This window comes from Microcaecilia unicolor, chromosome 3 (genome assembly GCF_901765095.1).
Source record: "Microcaecilia unicolor chromosome 3, aMicUni1.1, whole genome shotgun sequence".
NCBI lineage: Eukaryota > Metazoa > Chordata > Amphibia > Gymnophiona > Siphonopidae > Microcaecilia > Microcaecilia unicolor.
Window position 1 is genome coordinate 102,845,349 of NC_044033.1, and position 20,081 is coordinate 102,865,429.

At 42.5% G+C, this 20,081-nt stretch overlaps 1 protein-coding gene across 2 annotated transcripts in view; it reads right to left on the reverse strand.

Annotated features, from left to right (window-relative positions):
• XRN2 (5'-3' exoribonuclease 2) overlaps window positions 1-20,081 on the reverse strand; it is a 363,942-nt gene that overhangs the window by 120,005 nt on the left and 223,856 nt on the right. For both annotated transcript variants that reach the window (XM_030196221.1, XM_030196223.1), the window contains exon 23: window positions 9,347-9,426. In XM_030196221.1, coding sequence (XP_030052081.1) covers window positions 9,347-9,426 — 80 coding nt within the window. The remainder of the gene's footprint in view (window positions 1-9,346; window positions 9,427-20,081) is intronic.

A 20,081-nucleotide genomic window follows, 5' to 3' on the forward strand; every position in this document is an offset into this window, starting at 1 on the left:
ATTTTAAAATATGTGTTATTCTGTTTCTAGTTCTCTATGTGGAATGTCTTTGCAATTTAACTTTGTTTGACTCTTTTTTAAGTGAGATTCCTGCAGTGTTAAGAGATCATCTGGTTTGAATTAGTCACAGTCCTAGCTAGTTTTGTGTGTAGGGCTAATAGGGAAAGAGGTGATTTAAAATCTCTAATAACCTCTGAACAATATGATTTGTCAGCAATATGGTCACTATGCCTCAGAATGTTATCAGAATGCAGGAATGCCCCAAGTATAAATGCAGACGCAGCAAGGATTGATGCCACAAGTAGTAGGGATGCCTGTGAGTGCCCCGCAGACTGCAATGCAGCAGCCGGCGACGCAATCACAGGGACCAGGGGCTGTAGTACAGAGACAAGGCACTGTAAATGCCTTTCCAACTTGGCAGAATACTCCAGACCAATGCTATTGACTGGAAGCAGACCAGTGTCAGGAAGAGGGAATGATTTTCAGGTTAGACACAAGGGAGCCCTTTATTACATTGACAATTGGAAAATATGGAACTCCTGTGAGATTTTTGATAGATACAGGGGCGAGTACCTCTGTGTTATGTGCAAAACCGCAGGGAGTTAAGCTTTCAAATCAGTATAGAACAACAGTGGGATTTACGGGGATAGAACAAAGAAAAAGGCTAACAGAACCCACTCTGGTGCGACTGGAATGCCAACCGCACGGTTCAAGGGAGGCTGTGGTACCCTTTTTAGTGGCACCTGATTGCCCAGTAAATTTGTGTGGTAGAGACTTGTTGTCTCAATTAGGACTGTGTTTAGATTTTGGAAATAAAGAAATACCAAGTTTGCTCACTATGGTCCAACAGTTGAATAATGAAAATAAAGTAAGGGTTATGGAAGAATTACCACAACATATTTGGAGTACAAGTGATTCACCATATGGACTAGCCATAAATGCAAAACCCCATAAGATAGAATTAATAGAAGGGGCACAGGGGCCGAAGCAAGACCCTTACCCCATACGACCTAAATTAGTATCCAAAACCCTGGAACACATTGATAAATTATTGAAATGTGGTATTATTGAACCTTCAGTATCCCCGTACAATACCCCATTGTTTCCGGTCCCGAAAGGGGAAAACAATGTAAGGATAGTACATGATTTAAGAGAGCTAAATGAGGTTACAAGAAATCAATTTCCGATTTGTGCAAACCCCGCTACTCTTTTGCATACCCAGAATATATATGCATATAACACTGTTATTGACTTGTCTAATGCATTCTTTTCAATACCTCTTCATCCAGAGTCTAGGGATTTGACGTCATTTATAGTACAGAATGAGGCATAGAGGTGGACTAGGATGCCTCAAGGCTTTACTGATAGTCCATCTATGTAGATGATATTCTACTGTCTGCTGAGACTGAAGCAGAATGCCTAGAATGGACTAGAAAATTATTTTTGTTATTAGGAGAGTTAGGATATAAATGTAACAAGGAAAAATGTGTTATAGCTCAGTCTACTGTCACCTTTTTAGGACAAAATGTTTCAGCAGAACATAAGGTCATTATACCGGAGGTTATATCTATTTTAAATGAGACTCCGGTACCGCAAACAGTTACCCAGTTACGTGCTGTTTTGGGAATGTTAAATTACTGCAGACAATGGATACCAAATTATACACAAAAAGTAATGAGACTTTATAAACATTTGAAACTGCCCGCAGCCACACCAAAGAATACACTAATTGTGTTGGAAGAACAGGATAAAATAGTGCTGGCTAACATTGTGAGGGATTTGTTATCTCCAGGACCTTTAGCAGTAATAGATATACAATCACCTGTGCATTTATGGGTAAAAGACATGGGAAACAGTTGGGCAGCTATGATTAATCAAAATAATGAAGTAAATACACCAGTAGCTTTTTTGTCAGGCTCTTTTAATCATGTGGAAAAGGGAATGAAAGAAATACCAAAGTTACTGACAGCTATAGTGGCTGCAGTAGGTAAATGGAGAGCACAAATGCCTTTTGTTCCTATTGTAATACATACCAACCACACGATTAAAACACTGTTGAGCCCTAGCCAAACAGCATTGACAGCCACTAGATTTGGAAAATATCAAGCAGTACTTTTAGGACAAGATATAAGAATAATACCATTAACTAAAGAACAGAGAAATAAGATAGATCTGCTTTTTCCTGTCGATCAAGAGGGTGAGATCGATACTATAGAAATCCCTACATTTCACTGTCTTACTTTTGAACCCTTATCTGATGGGTTAATATGGTTTACAGATGGAGCTTGTGAAAGGACTGTTGCAGGCTTTGCCTGCGTGCAGGTAGATGAGAATCTAAGAAAGATAATGCAAGTACAATATAAAACCCCTCCTGACCATACTGCACAGCATGCTGAACTTTTAGCCGTTATTACGGCCTTACAACAAACTGATATGACTCAAAATGTCACTATATATACTGATAGTGGTTACGTTGCAAGTTCACTACAGTATCATATATTAAAATGGCAGCGTAGGGGGATGATAACCAGTGCAGGTAAAAATCTACAACATTACACATATTGGAAATTGCTGTTTGAAATTTTGGCAAGAAGGGAACGTGAAGGTAGAAAAACTGCAGTTGTGTGGACCCCGGCCCACACTGAAAGGCCAACCTTTGAAGCACTAGGTAATGCAATGGCTGATGCAGCAGCAACGGAGGTGGTTAAGCAAAGTGAAAAGATTTTGTATAATACTAGACAGACACAGGAAGGGCCACTTATGAATGTAGATAAGATTGAAATGTGGCAGCCAGAGGGACAGGAAAGTGAAAAATGGTTGAAGAGAGGATGTATGAAATTGGGAAGTGAATGGTTTAATGCAGAAGAAGGATTACCTTGTATGCCAATGAGCCAGGCGATTAAGGTATTGACTGGGTGGCATGCAACCATGCATTGGAATAAGGAAACAATGAGGCAACAATTTGAGCAAAGATTTTGGACTTTAAAAATTGATAACCTGATTCAACAGGTTGTGCAAAATTGCATGGTATGCAATATTAACATACCTAAACGAGGTCCTAAAATATCACCTGGGACACTTCCAATACCAGAAGGCCCAGCAAAAGAATGGTATATTGATTTTACCGATATGATTGTTCCAGTGCAGGGAAAAAGGTATTTGTTAGTTTGGGTGGATGCTTTCTCAAGGTGGATAGAAGCATTTCCATGTAAAAGGGAGACAGCACATGAGGTGGTACAATGCCTGATAACTCATATTATGCCAAGCCATGGGTGTCCGTCTAGAATAATTTCTGATAACGGGACACATTTTAATAACAGTGTTTTGAAAGAAATGGAAACGATTATGGGTTTAACACACAGAAAAGTATCAGTGTATCGCCCCACCTCCAATGGTTTGGTGGAGCGCTACAATGGCATTTTAAAAACAAAATTGAGAGTCTTATTAAAATCTCTCAATAAAGAAATGGTGGGAAAATTATATACATGGCTTGATGTATTGCCATTAGCATTAATGACAATACGGGCCCAACCCAATGGGCGTACTAAATTGACCCCATTCCAAATTCAGACAGGACGTCATTTCTTCCCGATGCAGACAGCAAGTACTGATAGCACAACTCAGTACTGGCAAAAGCTACAACCGATGTTGAACCTGACAAGTGATATGATCCGAACAAATGTAGCATCACAGGCAGGGATTACTAATGATGTTTGTGCTTTTAAAGTAGGTGATCTAGTACTGCGAAAGAACTTTACACATAAAACATGGAAGGATCCTGTGTATGTAGGACCTTTTGCTATCACGGCCCTTACTCAGACCGCTGCCCGTCTGGAAGGTCATACTTCTTGGATACATTTATCAGATATTCGACGAACTAATAATATTGAAATGGACAAAGAATAAACAAACATCATGTCCCTAAACATGATGGTATTGGGATGTTGTTGTTGTTTTGTTGTTGTTTGTTAATGGACAATGAACACATATGAGAATAGCCTTGTTACAGTGGCCAAGATGTTGAATTTGACTGATTGTATCATATGTGCCCACATCCTTGTCCTTGCCAGCTATGATGTATGGGACTACAATGATAAAATTGAGTGGGCACCATGACTGTGATCCCAATAATACCTGTGTAAGAGATGATGAAAACCTTCATTGGACAAATGAGACTATTTATAAGCAAGCCTTGCTTATGGACAAGTACCCACAGACATCATGTTGGTGTCTGATTAATAGTATGACAACTGAACACATTCCCCCGATAAAGTGCACTTACACGCAGAATGTTGTAACAACTGATTCAATGAATGTTATGCTTTTAATTTGTGTAATTTTTAATGCCACATCAGCTAATGAAAAGTAAGAATGAATGACAGTGTATTCCCCTGTGATGAAGCTCACTGTCCTATAAATTATATACCTCAAGAGATATAAATTTTGTACCCTAGTACAATTGAATCTGTTTAATGCAACATGTATTAGCATGTTTGCAAAGATGTGCCAGGATGCTTTTAAAATGATAATGATAACTGAAATCAAGAATGAATAGAACTTTAAAATGTCAGCAGAAATATTGAAAGATGTATGATAAAGATGATGAAAAGGCAGAGCTTGCAGGCACAGCATATCATAAATAACAAGGGGGAGGAGATTTAGAAGGGAGGTAAGGAAACAGACTGGAGCTGAAACAGATGTGTTGAGGCCTGGAATATCAGTCCTCAAAGGGAGGATGTTGAATAAAAGCATAAAAATGTTGAATAAAAGCATAAAAGAATAGAAGTGGAAAGCTTCAAAGATCATGCAGAACAAGCTGTTTCAACACTAAACTAAATCTCCTGAGACATGAGGCCCACATCAGCCAAAGGCAGGCTCCAGAAAGTCTGTGGGATAATGGGAACCAGATGCAGCATATGTTCTGCTGTAGGATTTATGGTATGGTACAGCCTGCAAGCACGTGATATCAGGAGAAGATTATAAGGAGAGTGGAACAAAGAAATAAGTAAGCATTTTGAATTTTTCTTTGTCTGTATATAGCATTCTGATTTCTTTGCTGTACATTGCTTTGTTTTAATCATTCATTCTGACTTGTATATTGCTTATCAAGAAATGCTTCCTGAATATGATTGGTATTCAGTTCTTAAACTACTTTTTATATTAAATATGAAATTAGTCTAGCCTTTTCTTCAGTGCAAAAACGTTTGATTTCCCTGTTCAGGAAGAAAGACGGCCATCAAGAGAAAGACGGCTATTAAGGGAAGTGCACGTCAGGGACTTTTTTCATTTGTATGAATTCTTTCTTGAACATTTCTCAAAACAGTATCACAAAATACAGCACTCCTGAACAAGTAAGTCATAACATAACTGATCAGCAAGATCTAAACATCCAGAAGTACCAGTGCACTACGAATGCTGGCCCCTCCCACGGCCAAATGCCTTGGATTTGGCCGGGTTTGAGATGGCCAGTTCCAGTTTCCATTATCGCTGAAAAACAAAGTCGGCCATCTCAAAACCGGCGATCTGTGGCATTTGGCCAGCCCCAACCGTATTATTGAAACAAAAGTTGGCCGGCCATCTTTTTCGATAATACGGTTCCGGCCAGCTGTTGCAGCGCCGCCAAAATAGATTGCCGGCGATCGATTTCGCCGGCGCCGTTTGATTATGCCCTTCTTAGTTAGACCTCCGAAAACTAGTTAAAAAAAAAAAAAAAAGTATTAGGTTAGTCCAATAAAATGTTACCTTATTTTCCATTTTTTGTTTTACGTTTATGAGTGGAATAACATTACTCAGGAACAGCAAAACAGGAAAAACCTCTACGACGAATCCGTACAATGCAAAGGGAGTAGAGGCTGACCATAGACTAAACCAACTCAGGAGATGATGTATAAAAACATTACTACCACACTACTTTATCTTAAATTAAAAATATGTTTGTTTTTTTACCTTTGTTGTCTGGCCATTTAATTTTTCTAATTCTGTTGGTCGCAGTCTCTGCATTCTGCTTTCCTCTATCATTTCTTAACTCTCATGCAAGTGTTCCTTGTCCATTTCTCCTTTTTCTCTCTTCTCTTGTCTTCTTCGCTTCCTTCACTAAATCTATCTCCAACATTGATATTTTCCTCAAAGCTTCCTTCCATTTATTTTTATCCATTTTTCATTCATTCTTACTACTGACTTCAATTTCCCTCTTGTTACTGAATGTACCTAGAGCTTTCAATCTTTTCCCCTCTCAGTCTCATTAACTCTACCCTCTCCTCCTTCCATCCAGCATGTCCTCTCTCTCTCCCCATTCATCTAGTGACCCCCACTCTCCCATTACAACCCTTCAAACAAGTGTCTCCCTTTCTCTGTCTCCCTCTTCCATCCAGCATGTCCTCTTTGCCTCCCCCTTTCAACCAGCATGTCCCCTCTCTCCTCTCCATTCAGCTTATCTCCCCTCTCTCCCTATTTTCATCCAGCTTCTCCCATCTTCCATCCAGTGTCTCCCCTCTTTCCTCCATCCATTCCCTCTCCTCTTCCATCCAGCATGTCCTCTGCCTCCCCCTTGCAACCAGCATGCCCCCTTTCCCCTCCTTTCAGCTTCTCCCCTGTCTCACATCTTTCATCCAATGTTTCCCTTTTCTTCCCTTCATCCAACATCTCCCCCTCCTTCCCCTTCCATTCAGTGTTCTCTCTCTCTCTTCATCCTTCCATCCAGTGTCTCCCGTCTCTCTCTCTGCTTGTATCAACATCTTCCCTCTTCCCCTCCACCTTCACTCTACAGGAACCTAAATGGCTGCTGCATTCCAGGACCAGACACGAAACAGGCATTCTGCATATGCACGCCTTTCAACTTTGCTGCTCTCATTCTCTAGTCACCGGGAAAGGAAATGACGTCGGGGAAGGGGAGGAGCTGGCAATGTCGAAAGTGGTATATTATAAAAATGCACTTGCCTTTTTTTTTTTATTACTACTATTTAGCAGAGAAGGTATTGAATAATGAGGGAAGGGTTTCTTTCATGCAGACCTGTCCAGAGTCAGTCTAAATGTGCCAACATTGTCCAGTTCAGCACACTATTAGCCGCCAAGTTCATATTATGTTTAGTGGAAAATAAATCTGTTGGCTCAGGCTACTTGTTATGTGAAATTTCCTGTTTCATTATTGGTACCAAGTATTACATACTAAGGGCATTTGCTTTAAACTTTGTTTTAAATCGTTTTATCCTAAGAGAGGCTGAACAATTAGGTATAAACTGTGTTGATTCTGACTTTACTTGTTTTGGACTGCTTTGGGTCCTACTGATCTGTACATCTGCTGTCTAGGACTTTGGAAGATGGAAATGAGGAAATAAAATTAAATTGTGGATATACTGTGTAGAAATTGTTGTTTACTTTTGCAATGTGTGTATGGATATCTGTTCTGGTGTGTGCATATCTATACAGATTTCTGAACATGAGGAATCATTAAAGGACAGACTTTTAAATGCCCAGTTGGGTATCTATGCTAATCTCATCTTTGCTAAATGTTTCAGACTTATCCATATGCTTGCTCCCATGTTATAATTGAATTCTATTATTCCGTTTCACTGTATTTTCAAATGTATGCCACATGAAGACTAACTCAAAATAACCTGTTCCTTAACTGGGCTCTAGTATTACCATGTTGAAAATGTGACCATACCATGCCTCTGTGGTTATGTTCCACTAATAAGCTAAATGATTAACTGGCTTTCTTATAAGGATTATATAACCATTTATTTATTTATTTGTTGCATTTGTATCCCACATTTTCCCACTTCTTTGCAGGCTCAATGTGGCTTACAATACATCATGAATGGTGGACATGTATAAGAGAATATACAATTAGTAATACATATAGAACTTGGGTAGCATGATAATGAAGAAACATGATATTAGTGTATCAAACAAACATTATAAGGCAATTCTGGGTATATGTGTAGGAGTTCACATTTGTTGATCTTTGTGATATGCTTTGTTAAAGAGATGGGTCTTCAGTAGTTTGCGGAAGTTAGCTAACTCGTAGATCGTTTTCAGGTTTCGCGGCATCGCATTCCAGAATTGTGTGCTCAAGTAAGAAAAGGATGATCCATACATTAGTTTGCATTTTAGAACTTTGCAGTTGGGGAAGTGACTAGGAACACAAACATATACTTATTTATTCAATATCACAATTCCTTTTGTAAGGGAGAAGGGGTTGGAAGGAACACTTTTCCTTCCAACACTGTCAGGAACTCCAGGGACAGAAAGCAGTAGAACCAGAAGAAGGGACAAGAAGACTTAATTTATTAATACAACTTAATAAGGCATTTTATATTTGCTATAAAGTAAAGTTGAGGGATATGTTCCACTGCAGTAATTATTTTGCAGAACATTGTGATGTGTTGAGAGGTTGACCAGACTCAAGTCTACTATAATAGCAAAGTTTAAGTTGTGGGATAATGCAATTTCATTTAAAAATATTAGTGTTTCCAAGGTTTCCATACGTGTGCATGTAGTTTATGTTGATGCAGAACAGACTGTTTACTTAGAAATCCATTATCAAGTGCACCCCAAGGCATTATTTAGGAGTATACAAAGCATTACTCACACCCATATGTCTAGTGCCACCCAGTGTTAAACTCTGGGCCCCTCCCCTCAAAAAATGTCAGGTCTCGCTACGACCCTGCCTGAGCATCCTTCTAGCATTTATAGCCTTTTCTATATTCTGTTTGGCCGCCTTGAGATCATTAGACACAATCACCCCTCAAGTCTCTTCTTTTATACACAGAAGTACTTCATCCCCTATACTATACCTTTCCCTTGGATTTTTGCAAACTAAGTGTATGACCCTGCATTTTGTAGCATTAAATCTTGAGTTGCCATAGGCACCATAGAAACATTAAGAATAAATTTGTTCGCACATGATGGAACCGATGCAGAAACTCCCACTGACGTAAAGCAGACCTCTCTAGAAAATTAGGCTTATTTATGCTGCTCCATCCTTTGTCTCCATTGAAAGACATCATCCACTTGTGAAGATTCCTATTTAGCTTGTCCTTGGAGAAATAATTTCTCCTGGAGATGTGGATGTACTTCTGTCTTTAGCACTGGCAGGAACTCTCCTCCAGTTTTGTCTGTCTACTTTGGTTTAATAATAAAAAGAAAAAAAAAAAAAAGATTATTCTGTTTTTTCCTTATGGATCTGTGATACTGGCGTCTACGAGGAGTTTTAACAACAAGAAAGTATAGAACAAGTAAACGCAAGTGACACTAGCATCCCTAAAACTACATGAAGCACAAGTCATGGAGGGACGTTTACCAAGTAGGGTATTTCTTTCAGGAGTATCACTATAAAAATTCTTACTTGTTTGGAAGAACTGCTCCTTCATCTGTCTGAAGTTCTCCTTGTATTCCGTGGCACAATTCAGGTGGCAAATCTGCTGGCTGTTAAAAGAGACATCAACCAAACAAAAAATGTATTTGAAAGGAAAAATTACATAACCTTTTCCCCTAATGAGAATAGCTAATGTAGTGGACCATGTTAGAGGTTTTTTTTTTTCTTTTTTTTTATTACTATACTTGTGGCTGTCTCTGGGAAAAGGTGACTAAAGTAGCGGAGTCAACATGTTAAGAATGACCAGTTTTTCATGTCATGGGGCCATAGGCAGTCTGAGAAAGTTACATGTTTGAACTTCTGTAACTTTTTTTTTCCAATAAAAGGATGAGATTTGGACTGTTGTATTACATATTGTTTGTTCTAACAGAATTCATTAAAACCTCATTTTGTTTCTGGTGACTTTAGTTACCTTTTCCCAAAGATGGTCACAAACAACTACCTGACGTTCAGAAAACATATCAAAGCCTTCTTCAAAATTCTTCTATGAAAATTCATGGGATAACCAAAACAGACTTATCAACCTGAATGTACTCTGGTAACTTGGTTTCTTGCACTAAGAACTCCTCTTATCTTCTCCTCTAATTATTCCCCCCCCCCCCCCCCCATCATCCCTGCTAATCTTCTTCCCCTCCAACTTTCTCGCAAATAATCAATTTGAATCCCTACCTCATCAACAGACAACTTCTACTCAGTAAGCCACATTGAGACAATAATTCCTGTTTCTGGGTCCAGCAGAGCCAGCGGCAGCACGCAGAGGGGAACATCCCTGTGCCTGTCTTTTGCTTTCTGCCGCTACAGCCACGGTGAAGAGAGAAGCAGGGGATCGACGCACAAGTTCCAGACCATCTATAACTAACTTCCTGTTTCTGGGTCTGGCACAGCCAGCGGCAGCATGCAGAGGGGGACATCCCTCCGCCTGTCTTTTGCTTGCTGCTACTATAGCTACGGTGAAGAGAGAAGCAGGGGACTGGCGCATGAGATCCCGACCATCTAAAATGAGTAAGCCAGTGGGAGGGGGAGACAGAGGAATGTGTTAACTGCGTTAAAACTTTTTTTTTTAAATCTAAAGAAGTCTTTATTGAACAATAAACAAAACAGCCACAAAGCCGTACAATCCGAGGGACATAATACAGAGTCTTCTATCTTGCCTCGTATGCCCTCAGGCTATTAAATTCAACTGACAACAGTTAAGTAATCCAGTAGCCTATGAAATCCTTAACAGACCTACATTTACTTCTAAGTTTATAGAAAAGAGAATTTTCCAGCCAAATGAGAAAAGAGGGGAAAAACCCCCCACAACCCCGCCCCCCTCACCCCACGTGCACTACCTCCCTTCTAGTCACCAATCCCATTGGTTACATTTAGCAAGAACAATTAGTCAGGAAAGGTGTCCAAATAGCTTCCCATTTAGACAGCGTGTAGCACTGAACAGCCCAAAGCCGCTCCATTTCGCAAATATACCAAAGTTTATTTAACCACATATCAATACAAGGAGCAGTGGGAGATTTCCAGTGTGCAGCTAGAGTCACCCTTGCAGCTGACATTGCATGTCGCACCAAAAGCAACTGGGAAGAGGATAGGCCTGGCGGTTTCTTGGGAAATAAAAAGAATTCCGGAGCCCACTTAATAGGCCTCCCCAACCACTTTTGGAATTGGTATTGAATCGACCTCCAGTAGGCTCGTGCTTTAGTGCAAGACCACCAGATTTGACCCATGGTGCCAGTTTGCCCGCACCCCCGCCAACACAGAGGAGAGACAGCCGTGAACATATGGTAAAGACAGACAGGGGTAAGATAACACCTGTATAGCACCTTAACCGCATTTTCCTTAAAAGGAACAGAGATCAAAATCTTAAGGAGAGCATTTTCTATAAGATTCCAGTCATCCGCTTCAATAAACACGCCAAGCTCCTGATGCCAACGCTGGTGATGCAATGCTTTGTAGTTTAACTGCTTTCTTAGATATCTGTAGAGACAAGATATCAAGCCTCTGGTGCCTCTAATGTCTTCACAGAGATTCTCAAGAAAGGAGTCTTCACGCAGTTTCTTAGCTTTGATCTCTGCAAAAGAAAGGAAGTTCTGCAGCTGAGTATAGGCAAAAATCTCATTTGGCGAAACAGGGCATGCCTCCAAAAGCGCAGCAAATGAAATCAGGTTCTTTTCCTCAAATAATTGACCCCCCAGGTTGCAAGACCAAAGGATGCCCAAACGGGCAAAAGGGCCCGGACCTAAACCGGGCAGGAAAAGTGGATTGTTCGCTATGGGTGATAACTTAAACAAGAGTAGGTCAGGCTTGGCAAACAGCCCATCCCAGTAGAAGAAAGTAGTATGGATCGAAGGGTAAATGCCCTCCTGTAGGTTACGGTGTCTATGTGGAAGCCACATCAGGTGACGAAGAGGTCGAGCCACCACAAATGATTGTTCTAACCCATAATTTCCTAGGATTTGCCTACCAATAGAAATCAAACAAAATAAAACATGGAAAAGAAAATAAGATTATACCTTTTTTATTGGACATAACTTAATACATTTCTTGTCCAATAAAAAAGGTATCATCTTATTTTCTTTTCCATGTTTTATTTTGTTTGATGTCTATTGATAACCTTAAGAGTGGACTAACACGGCTACCATACTCCTCTACTTAGGATGTGCCTGAAACCACTCAAGCGCCGGGCGAGCCTGAGCAGCTTTGTAATACCAAACAACATTTGGAACTCCCAGACCACCCTTCTTCTGGTCACGATATAACAATGTCCGAGGCAAACGAGGACGTTTATTACCCCATATAAAGCGGATAAGGCGATCCTGTACTCCAATTAGAAAGCCCCACGTCATTCTAATAGGAAGGACCTGGAAAAGGTACATCAAACGGGGCAGCACATTCATCCTTAAGGTGGCTATTCTACCAAACCAAGACAGATCATATGCACCCCAGACCTCTAGGTCTCTAAACAAATCCCGCAAGAGAGGGGGGTAATTAGCAGAGAACAAATCAGAGAACCGGGGAGTTAACATAACCCCAAGGTATTTAATTCCTTTAGTAACCCATCTGAAAGGAAAAGAGTCTGTAATAGAGCTCAGTGTAGAAGGAGGTATTCCTATGGCTAGTGCTTTGCATTTGGTCATATTTGAAACCAGAAGCCGCTGAGTATACACCTAGAAGCTTCATAAGATTGGGCAATGAAGTCAATGGCCTTGTCAAAGACAGCAGGACGTCATCCGCAAATAGGTCTAGTTTGTATTCTTGGTCTCCTACCGAGATACCAGAGACATTCGGGTCAGCTCATAATGCTTTAGCAAGAGGCTCCATAACTAATGCAAATAACATCGGCGAAAGAGGACACCCCTGATGCGTACCTCTAGTCAGGGAAAACATTGAGGAGTTACCCCCATTAACTTGAACATAAGCCCGGGGTGAGTCGTATAGGGCCTGGATCCGTCCTCTAAAGTCAGGGCCAAACCCCATAGCTGCCAACACCCGAAACATAAACGGCCAATGTACACAGTCAAAAGCCTTTTCGGCATCCAGACCTACAAGACAGATCGGGAGCATGTCTGAGCGGGAGATGTGACGCAGGTTAATCATACGTCGAACATTATCCATAGCCTGTCTATGGGGGACAAAGCCCACCTGGTCTAAGTGTATCAGATCCAGTAGCACCTCAGCTAATCTGTTGGAAAGTACCTTAGCTAGTATCTTAACATCAGCATTTAGTATAGAAATGGGCCTGTAGGAGGCACATTCAGATTTATCTTTACTGGGCTTCGGTATCACCGCAATCCATGCATCCATCATGGTTGAAAAGCCACGACCTGGTTGAAAAGATCTGCCAGCAGAGGGGCCAGCACTCCCGCAAAAAGGTTTATAAAATTCGTTGGGCAGGCCATCCAGACCAGGAGACTTCCCCGCAGGGAGCTCTTTGATAACCCTGCGTACCCTGTCAACCAGAATAGGTCTTTCCAAAGCCGAGATTTGATCCTCAGATAGATAAGAAGGTGGGTGGGACAACAAAAAGTCCTCAATCGCCTCTGGCCTAATAGACAGATCTGCTGTATACAGGGACTGATAGAACTCCTGAAAGCGCTGACGAGCCTGCGATGATTTAGTTAAGTAAGAACCATGACCATCATTCACCTTAAGGATCGAATGATCTATTCTTTGGTGGCGCAGTCTAAGGGCTAGGGTCCGCCCAGGTTTGTTACTCTGCACATAGTGAGTCTGTTGTTGCTGACCTCTATAGAATTGTAGCTGATCAGAGTATATTTGGTCCAAACGTAATCTGAGAGATTGAATATCACGCAATACAGAAACAGAACAAGTAGATTTGTGTTGCTGCTGCAACAGCTCCAACTATGAAAGACAGCTGTCCACTTCCTTTCGCTGACCACGGGCACGAACACTAGCCTTCTTTAAAAAATAGCCTCTGGTAACAGCATTAAGTGCATCCCAGATGACACCAAAGGAAGGGCCCGAGTTCAAGTTTAATTCCAAATATTCACTAAGTACAGCTCTATAGTCCTGTAGGACCTCATCCTCACGTAACAAGCTAGTATTTAAAGACCATCTCCTGTCACCACCTTCCTCACCGGTCGATGGAACCTGGGCACATATAGGCACCTGGTCAGCGATCGCTATAGGACTCATATCTGTTGCAATCCCTGCCTTCATCAGAGAAATATCAACCAGGACATGGTCAATTCGCGAGTAAGTGTCGTGAGTGTAGGAGTAAAAAGAATAATTACGACCCGTCGGGCGGGCCACTCTCCATGAGTCACTGACTCCAATATCCCGAGCAAGGCCTGCCAGTGCCCTGGAAACTCTAACGTCAGCTGAAGACACTCCGTCTGATTTATCCAGGGTAGGATGAAATGTAGCCTCCCACCACTACTTTACCTTGCAGGCTGGACAAGAGTACTCTACCAAATCTGCTAAAAAAAACTCTCTTGGGAATCATTGGGTGCATATACTAAGGACAACGTAAAAGTCACATTGTCCACAGTCAAATTCAAAATCAAACATCTACCACTAGGATCTCTCTTGGTGCCTGCAACCTGTATCTGAAAGTGAAGCAAGATAGCAACTCCACGTTTCTTGGAAGCATCAACAGCAGAGGCACAGAAAACATGTGGTTAAGAAGGATGTGACAAAAGCTTCTCATGCTTCCTTCTAAAATGCGTTTCCTGCAGGAAGACCACATGTGGTCGAAGGTGCAAGAGCTCTTTAAACAGTTTTTGGCATTTTTGAGGCGAATTCAAGACCTTGATATTATAAGACAAAAACTTTAAGTCGCCAACCATACACTTGGTGAGACAAGCAAAAGAGCCAAGTGCAAAGCTGTCAGCCCAATAACTCCTGACACAAGGATAGGTACAAACCCCTCCAACTCAAATAAAACCTCCCTCCTGTCACTGCCCCAACACCCCCACCCACCATACACTACCAGGCAGCAGTAAACTAGTACCACTGTCTGGGAACATTGGAGGAAGGACCCTGCCATAACCAGAACACCACCCGAACCGCTCCCAGCTCCCCCAAACACATGCATACTCACCCACCCAGCTCAAAACTGTCCACTCAAGAAAATAGAGAGCAAATAGAAGGGAGAAAAAGAGAGAAAAAAAATTTCCCTACACTCCCATCTCTCCCTCCCTCCATATCCAGGCACACGTCCCCCTATTCAAACCTCCAACCCATTATCTAGCTATCAGTCATACACAACAGGTACACAGCATATATGTATCAAGGTAATGCTCATAAACTCTAAGCAAAAGCATGCAACCAGTCCAAACAAATACTTCAAGTAGCTGCCTGGGCATTCTTAGTCTTGCTGGTAACTCGCTTCCATTTTTGAAGCTTGGCCCTTGCAGTGGTAATCAGGTCAACCGCTGGAACTTCATTGGTCGTCAATCCAGCACCATGCAAAATCTTCCAGACATCAGAGAGGAGACAAATCATATGTAACTTGCCCCTTACTGTAAAACAGAGTGCGAAGGTGAAAGCCCAGCAAGATGGGATCTTATTCTTGACCAGGACGTCCAGCGCAGATTTCATTGTGCGCCTCTGAGTCAGGGTAAATTGAGATAAGTCTTGATACACCGTAACTTTGGCCTCGTTATATTCCACAAAAAGTACCTGGCGAGCCCGCTGCAACACTTGCTCTTTAACCAGAAAGGAGGCAAAGCAAACAACAATATCGCGGGGACGGTTCTCCGCTGGATTTCCCAGGGCCCTGTGCCCTTTCAATCGCTATGTCCTCTGTCCCCAGCAGTTTTCCACACACCGATCTTACAATAATGGCTACGTCCTCTTTGTCTCCCGATTCAGGAACCCCGCGTAGGCGGAGGTTGTTCCGACGCCCATGATTTTCCAAGTCGTCTACTTTGTGTTGCAGATCTTCATACTAAGCCAGGAGCTTTGTTAAGCCAGCATCTGCACCATTCAGCTGCTCGTCATGGTCATCCACACGAGCCTCCAGGTCCTCCACGCGACGCTCGCACAAGTCCACACTTAGAATGTCCATTTGCTCCAGAATTTCCTCCTTAGATGATTTTATCTCGTCTCGGATTTCAGTAAGACACTTTGTTAAATCTTTAGAAAGACCCCGAGTAGAAGGCACTGTGCAAGCATCCGTTAAGGACATGGCCGAATCAGAATCTGAGTGCGAGAGGCATGCAGATGAAACATGGCATCGCGGGGCCTTACCGGCTTGCCTGGCAGGTTGACACTCATTTTCTTTGCGAGCCACCAACATGGCCACCTATCGACAGGCTAAATCCGCTCTCTAGATTGGCGGTGTGCACCGAAGGGGAGATATCGCAAAATCAGGGCGGATGATCACTGATGTAGCTTATTGGCAGTGAGAACGTTCCAGATTTATGAGTTCAGGCGGCCATCTAGGTCCATGACGTCACTTCCTCCAACTGCGTTAACATTTTTAACAATAATTAAGCATTTAGCGCGTTAACTGTGTTAAATGTACAGCCCTACTTACTACATACCTCCCAAGGATAAAGCACCTACACACTTAAACTGACCTTTGATGGAGGTTTGTGGTGGTGGTGGTGGGGGGGGGGGGGGGGGGGGGACGGACATGACATGACATGTTTTCTAGGACAGGGCTCACAATGTTCCAATCAATTACGTCTTAGTTGCAACCCGGATTTCCCAACAGGTACTAATCAAAAAAAACTTTGAAAGATGGGCCAAGGACGGGCTTACCCTCTTAGAACATATTTATTACATTTGTATCCCACATTTTCCCACCTATTTGCACACTCAATGTGGCTTACACAGTACCGGAGAGGCTTTGAAGTCTCCGGTGGATAAATACAAGGTAATGTTGTGATAGGATAGAGTTCATGTAGTACTGTCAGATTAGGGAGTCATACAACGGAAGAGTTGAGTAATGTCCATTACGTACTTGAGTTTTGTTGTGTAGCAGAGTTCAGGCATTTAAGTAGGGTCGGTAGGGTATGCCTTTTGGAACAGGTTAGTCTTTAGTGATTTCCGGAAGCTTAGGTAGTTGTACGTCATTTTCAAGGCTTTTGGTAATGCATTCCATAATTGCGTGCTTATGTAGGAGAAACTGCATGCGTAGGTTGGTATGTATTTAAGACCTTTGCAGCTGAAATGTTCGTGTTGATTCGGATTTGTTTCTGGTTGGTAAGTCTATCAGGTCTGTCATGTATCTCGGGGCTTCACTGTAGATGATTTTGTGAACCAGGGTGCAGATTTTGAAAGCAATGCGTTCTTTGATTGGGAGCCAGTGTAGCTTTTCGCGGAGGGGTTTTGCGCTTTCAAATTGCGTTTTTCCAAATATAAGCCTAGCTGCCGTGTTTTGTGCAGTATGAAGTTTCTTTAAGGTTTGTTCTTTGCATCCCGCATAGACTCCATTGCAGTAGGAATAAGGAAAGGAAGTTATGGAGGTTCCCCTAATTACAACAAAGATGCTTGGTTCAACTGTGTGATCAATTTGTGTGTTTCTAACTGGCTAATATCAAGTCTTTCAGAGTGAGGGGAACTATATGGTCAGAAAATGAGTCTTTTTTGAGGTAGAGATACCGAGATGCACATTGGTCTTGAGACTCCATAAGGCCCTCTTGAAAGAAGTATACAGCACTAAATGAAGAGGTAGAGACATAGGCGTCGACTCCGTGGGTGCTGTGGGTGCTCGAGCACCCACAATATTTGACCCGCCAGAAGTCCCGGAACGGACGTTCCCAGCCCCCCTCCCTCCCTCTCTGTCCTCCGAGTGCTAGCCCGACCTCTTCTACCAGTCCTTTGCCTGCTCCTTGCCTTCCTGCGTGCCGCCCAGAATTTAAAAGTTCTTACCTCGGGGTCTGGTGGCAGCAGTGAAAGGCGAGCAGACACGGCGCTTCAGCCTGCCTTCCCTTCTCTCTCAGCTCTGCCTCTGGTCCCGCCCTCATTTCCTGTTTCCACAAGGGCGGGGCCAGAGGCAGAGCTGAGAGAGAAGGGACCCCGAGGTAAGAACTTTAAAATTCTGGGCGGTACGCAGGAAGGCGAGGGGCAAGCAGAGGACTGGGAGAAGAGGGCGGGCAGCGCAGGTCGGGCTAACACTCAGAGGAGAGGGAGGGAGGGGGGCCTGGAACTCGGAGGAGAGGGAGGGAGGAGGGGGGCCTGGAACTCAGAGGAGAGGGAGGGAGGGGGCCTGGAACTCGGAGGAGAGGGAGGGAGGGGGCCTGGAACTCGGAGGAGGGAGAGAGGGGGGCCTAGAACTCGGAAGAGGGGGGGAGTGAGGGAGGGGGGCCTGGGATGAGAGGGAGGGGGAGGGAGGGGGGCCTGGGATGAGAGGGAGGGGGAGGGAGGGGGCAGGCTGGAACTCGGAGGAGAGGGGGGCCAGGAACGGAGGAGAGGGGGGATGGAACTTGGAGGAGAGGGAGGCGGAGAGGGGGGGAATGCACCACCTGTAAAAAAAAAAAAAATACAGCACCCTCAATCATTTTGAAAAGTTAGCTCCTATGGGTAGAGATAATAGGCATCTCAAAGACCTGGTAGAAGGAGGACAATCAATGGGACACTGTGTTATCAGGGAACAAGTTATACTGTAATGATAGAGTGGATCAAATTAGAGGGGGGTGGGGTTGCACTATATATTAAGGAGGAAATAGAGTCAAACAAAATAAATATTCTACATGAAACAGATAGCAATGTGGAATATTTGTGGATAGAAATTCCGTGAGTGAAGGGAAAGGGTACTCGTGGGACTGTACTACCCTCAGCCAGGACAGAATGAACAGACAGATGAACAAATATTTACAGAAATTAGGAAAGCTGGTAAATTGAGCAACATTATAATAATGGGCGATTTGAATTACCCCAATATTGACTGGATAAATGCTACATCACAGAGCACTAGGGAGGTAAAATTCTTAGATGTAATAAATGACAAGGGGAGCTATTTTAGATCTAGTCCTTAGTGGAATGCAGGGCATGGCACAAGAGGTAACGGTGTTGGATCCACTGGGAAACAGTGACCATAATATGGTCAAATTTGAGCTGATATCTGGAGCGAAGTCACTAAAGAAATCTACTGTACCAGCATTCTATTTCGAAAGAGTGACTATGACAAAATAAGGAAAATGGTTCTTTTTAATCATTTCCCTAATTTTGTCATAGTCACCCTTTTGAAAATTGTACCCTTAGTACCCTTTCAGATTCAAGAGTCAGACGCAAAGGTTGGGACTTTAAATCAGGCATGGATGTTGTATAAAAATACCATCATGCAAGCCCAGATCAGATGTATTCCACATATTAACAAGAAGAGCAAATGACAACCAGCGTGGTTACAACATAAGAACATAACAAACATAAGAACATAAAAGTAGTCATGCTGGATCAGACCAATGGTCCATCTAGCCCAGTATCCTTTTTCCAACAGTGGCCAAGCCAGGACACAGATATCTGGCAAAAACCCAAATCATGGCAACATTCCATGCTACAAATCCCAGGACAAGCAGTTGCTTCCACATGTCTGTCTCAATAGCAGACTATGAGCTTTTCCTACAGGAACTTGTCCAAACCATTTTTAAACCCAGATATGCTAATAGCTGTTACCACATCCTCCGACAAAGCGTTCCAGAGCTTAACTATTTGTTGAGTGAAAAAATATTTCCTCCTATTTGTTTTAAAAGTATTTCCATGTAACTTCTTTGAGTGTCCCCTAGTCTTTATATTTTTGGAACGAGTAAAAAATCGATTTACTTCTACTCATTCTACACCACTCAGGATTTTGTAGACCTCAATCATATCTCGCCTCATCCATCTCTATACCAAGCTGAAGAGCCCTAACCTCTTTAGCCTTTCCTCATATGAAAGGAGTTCCATCCCCTTTATCATTTTGGTCTTCTTTGAACCTTTTCTAATTCCTTTATCTTTTTTTAGATACGACGACCAGAACTGAACACAGTACTCAAGGTGTGGTCGCACATAGAGCAATACAGAGGCAATATAGTATTTTCAGTCTTATTCATCATCCCTTTCCTAATAATTCCTAGCATCCTGTTTGCTTTTTTGGCTGCCGATGCACACTGAGCAGATTTCAGTGTATTATCTATGACGACACCCAGATCTTCTTCTTGAGTGCTGACCCCCAAGGTGGACCCTAGCATCAGGTAACTATGATTTGGATTATTCTTTCCAATGTGTATCACCTTTCATTTGTCCACATTAAATTTCATCTGCC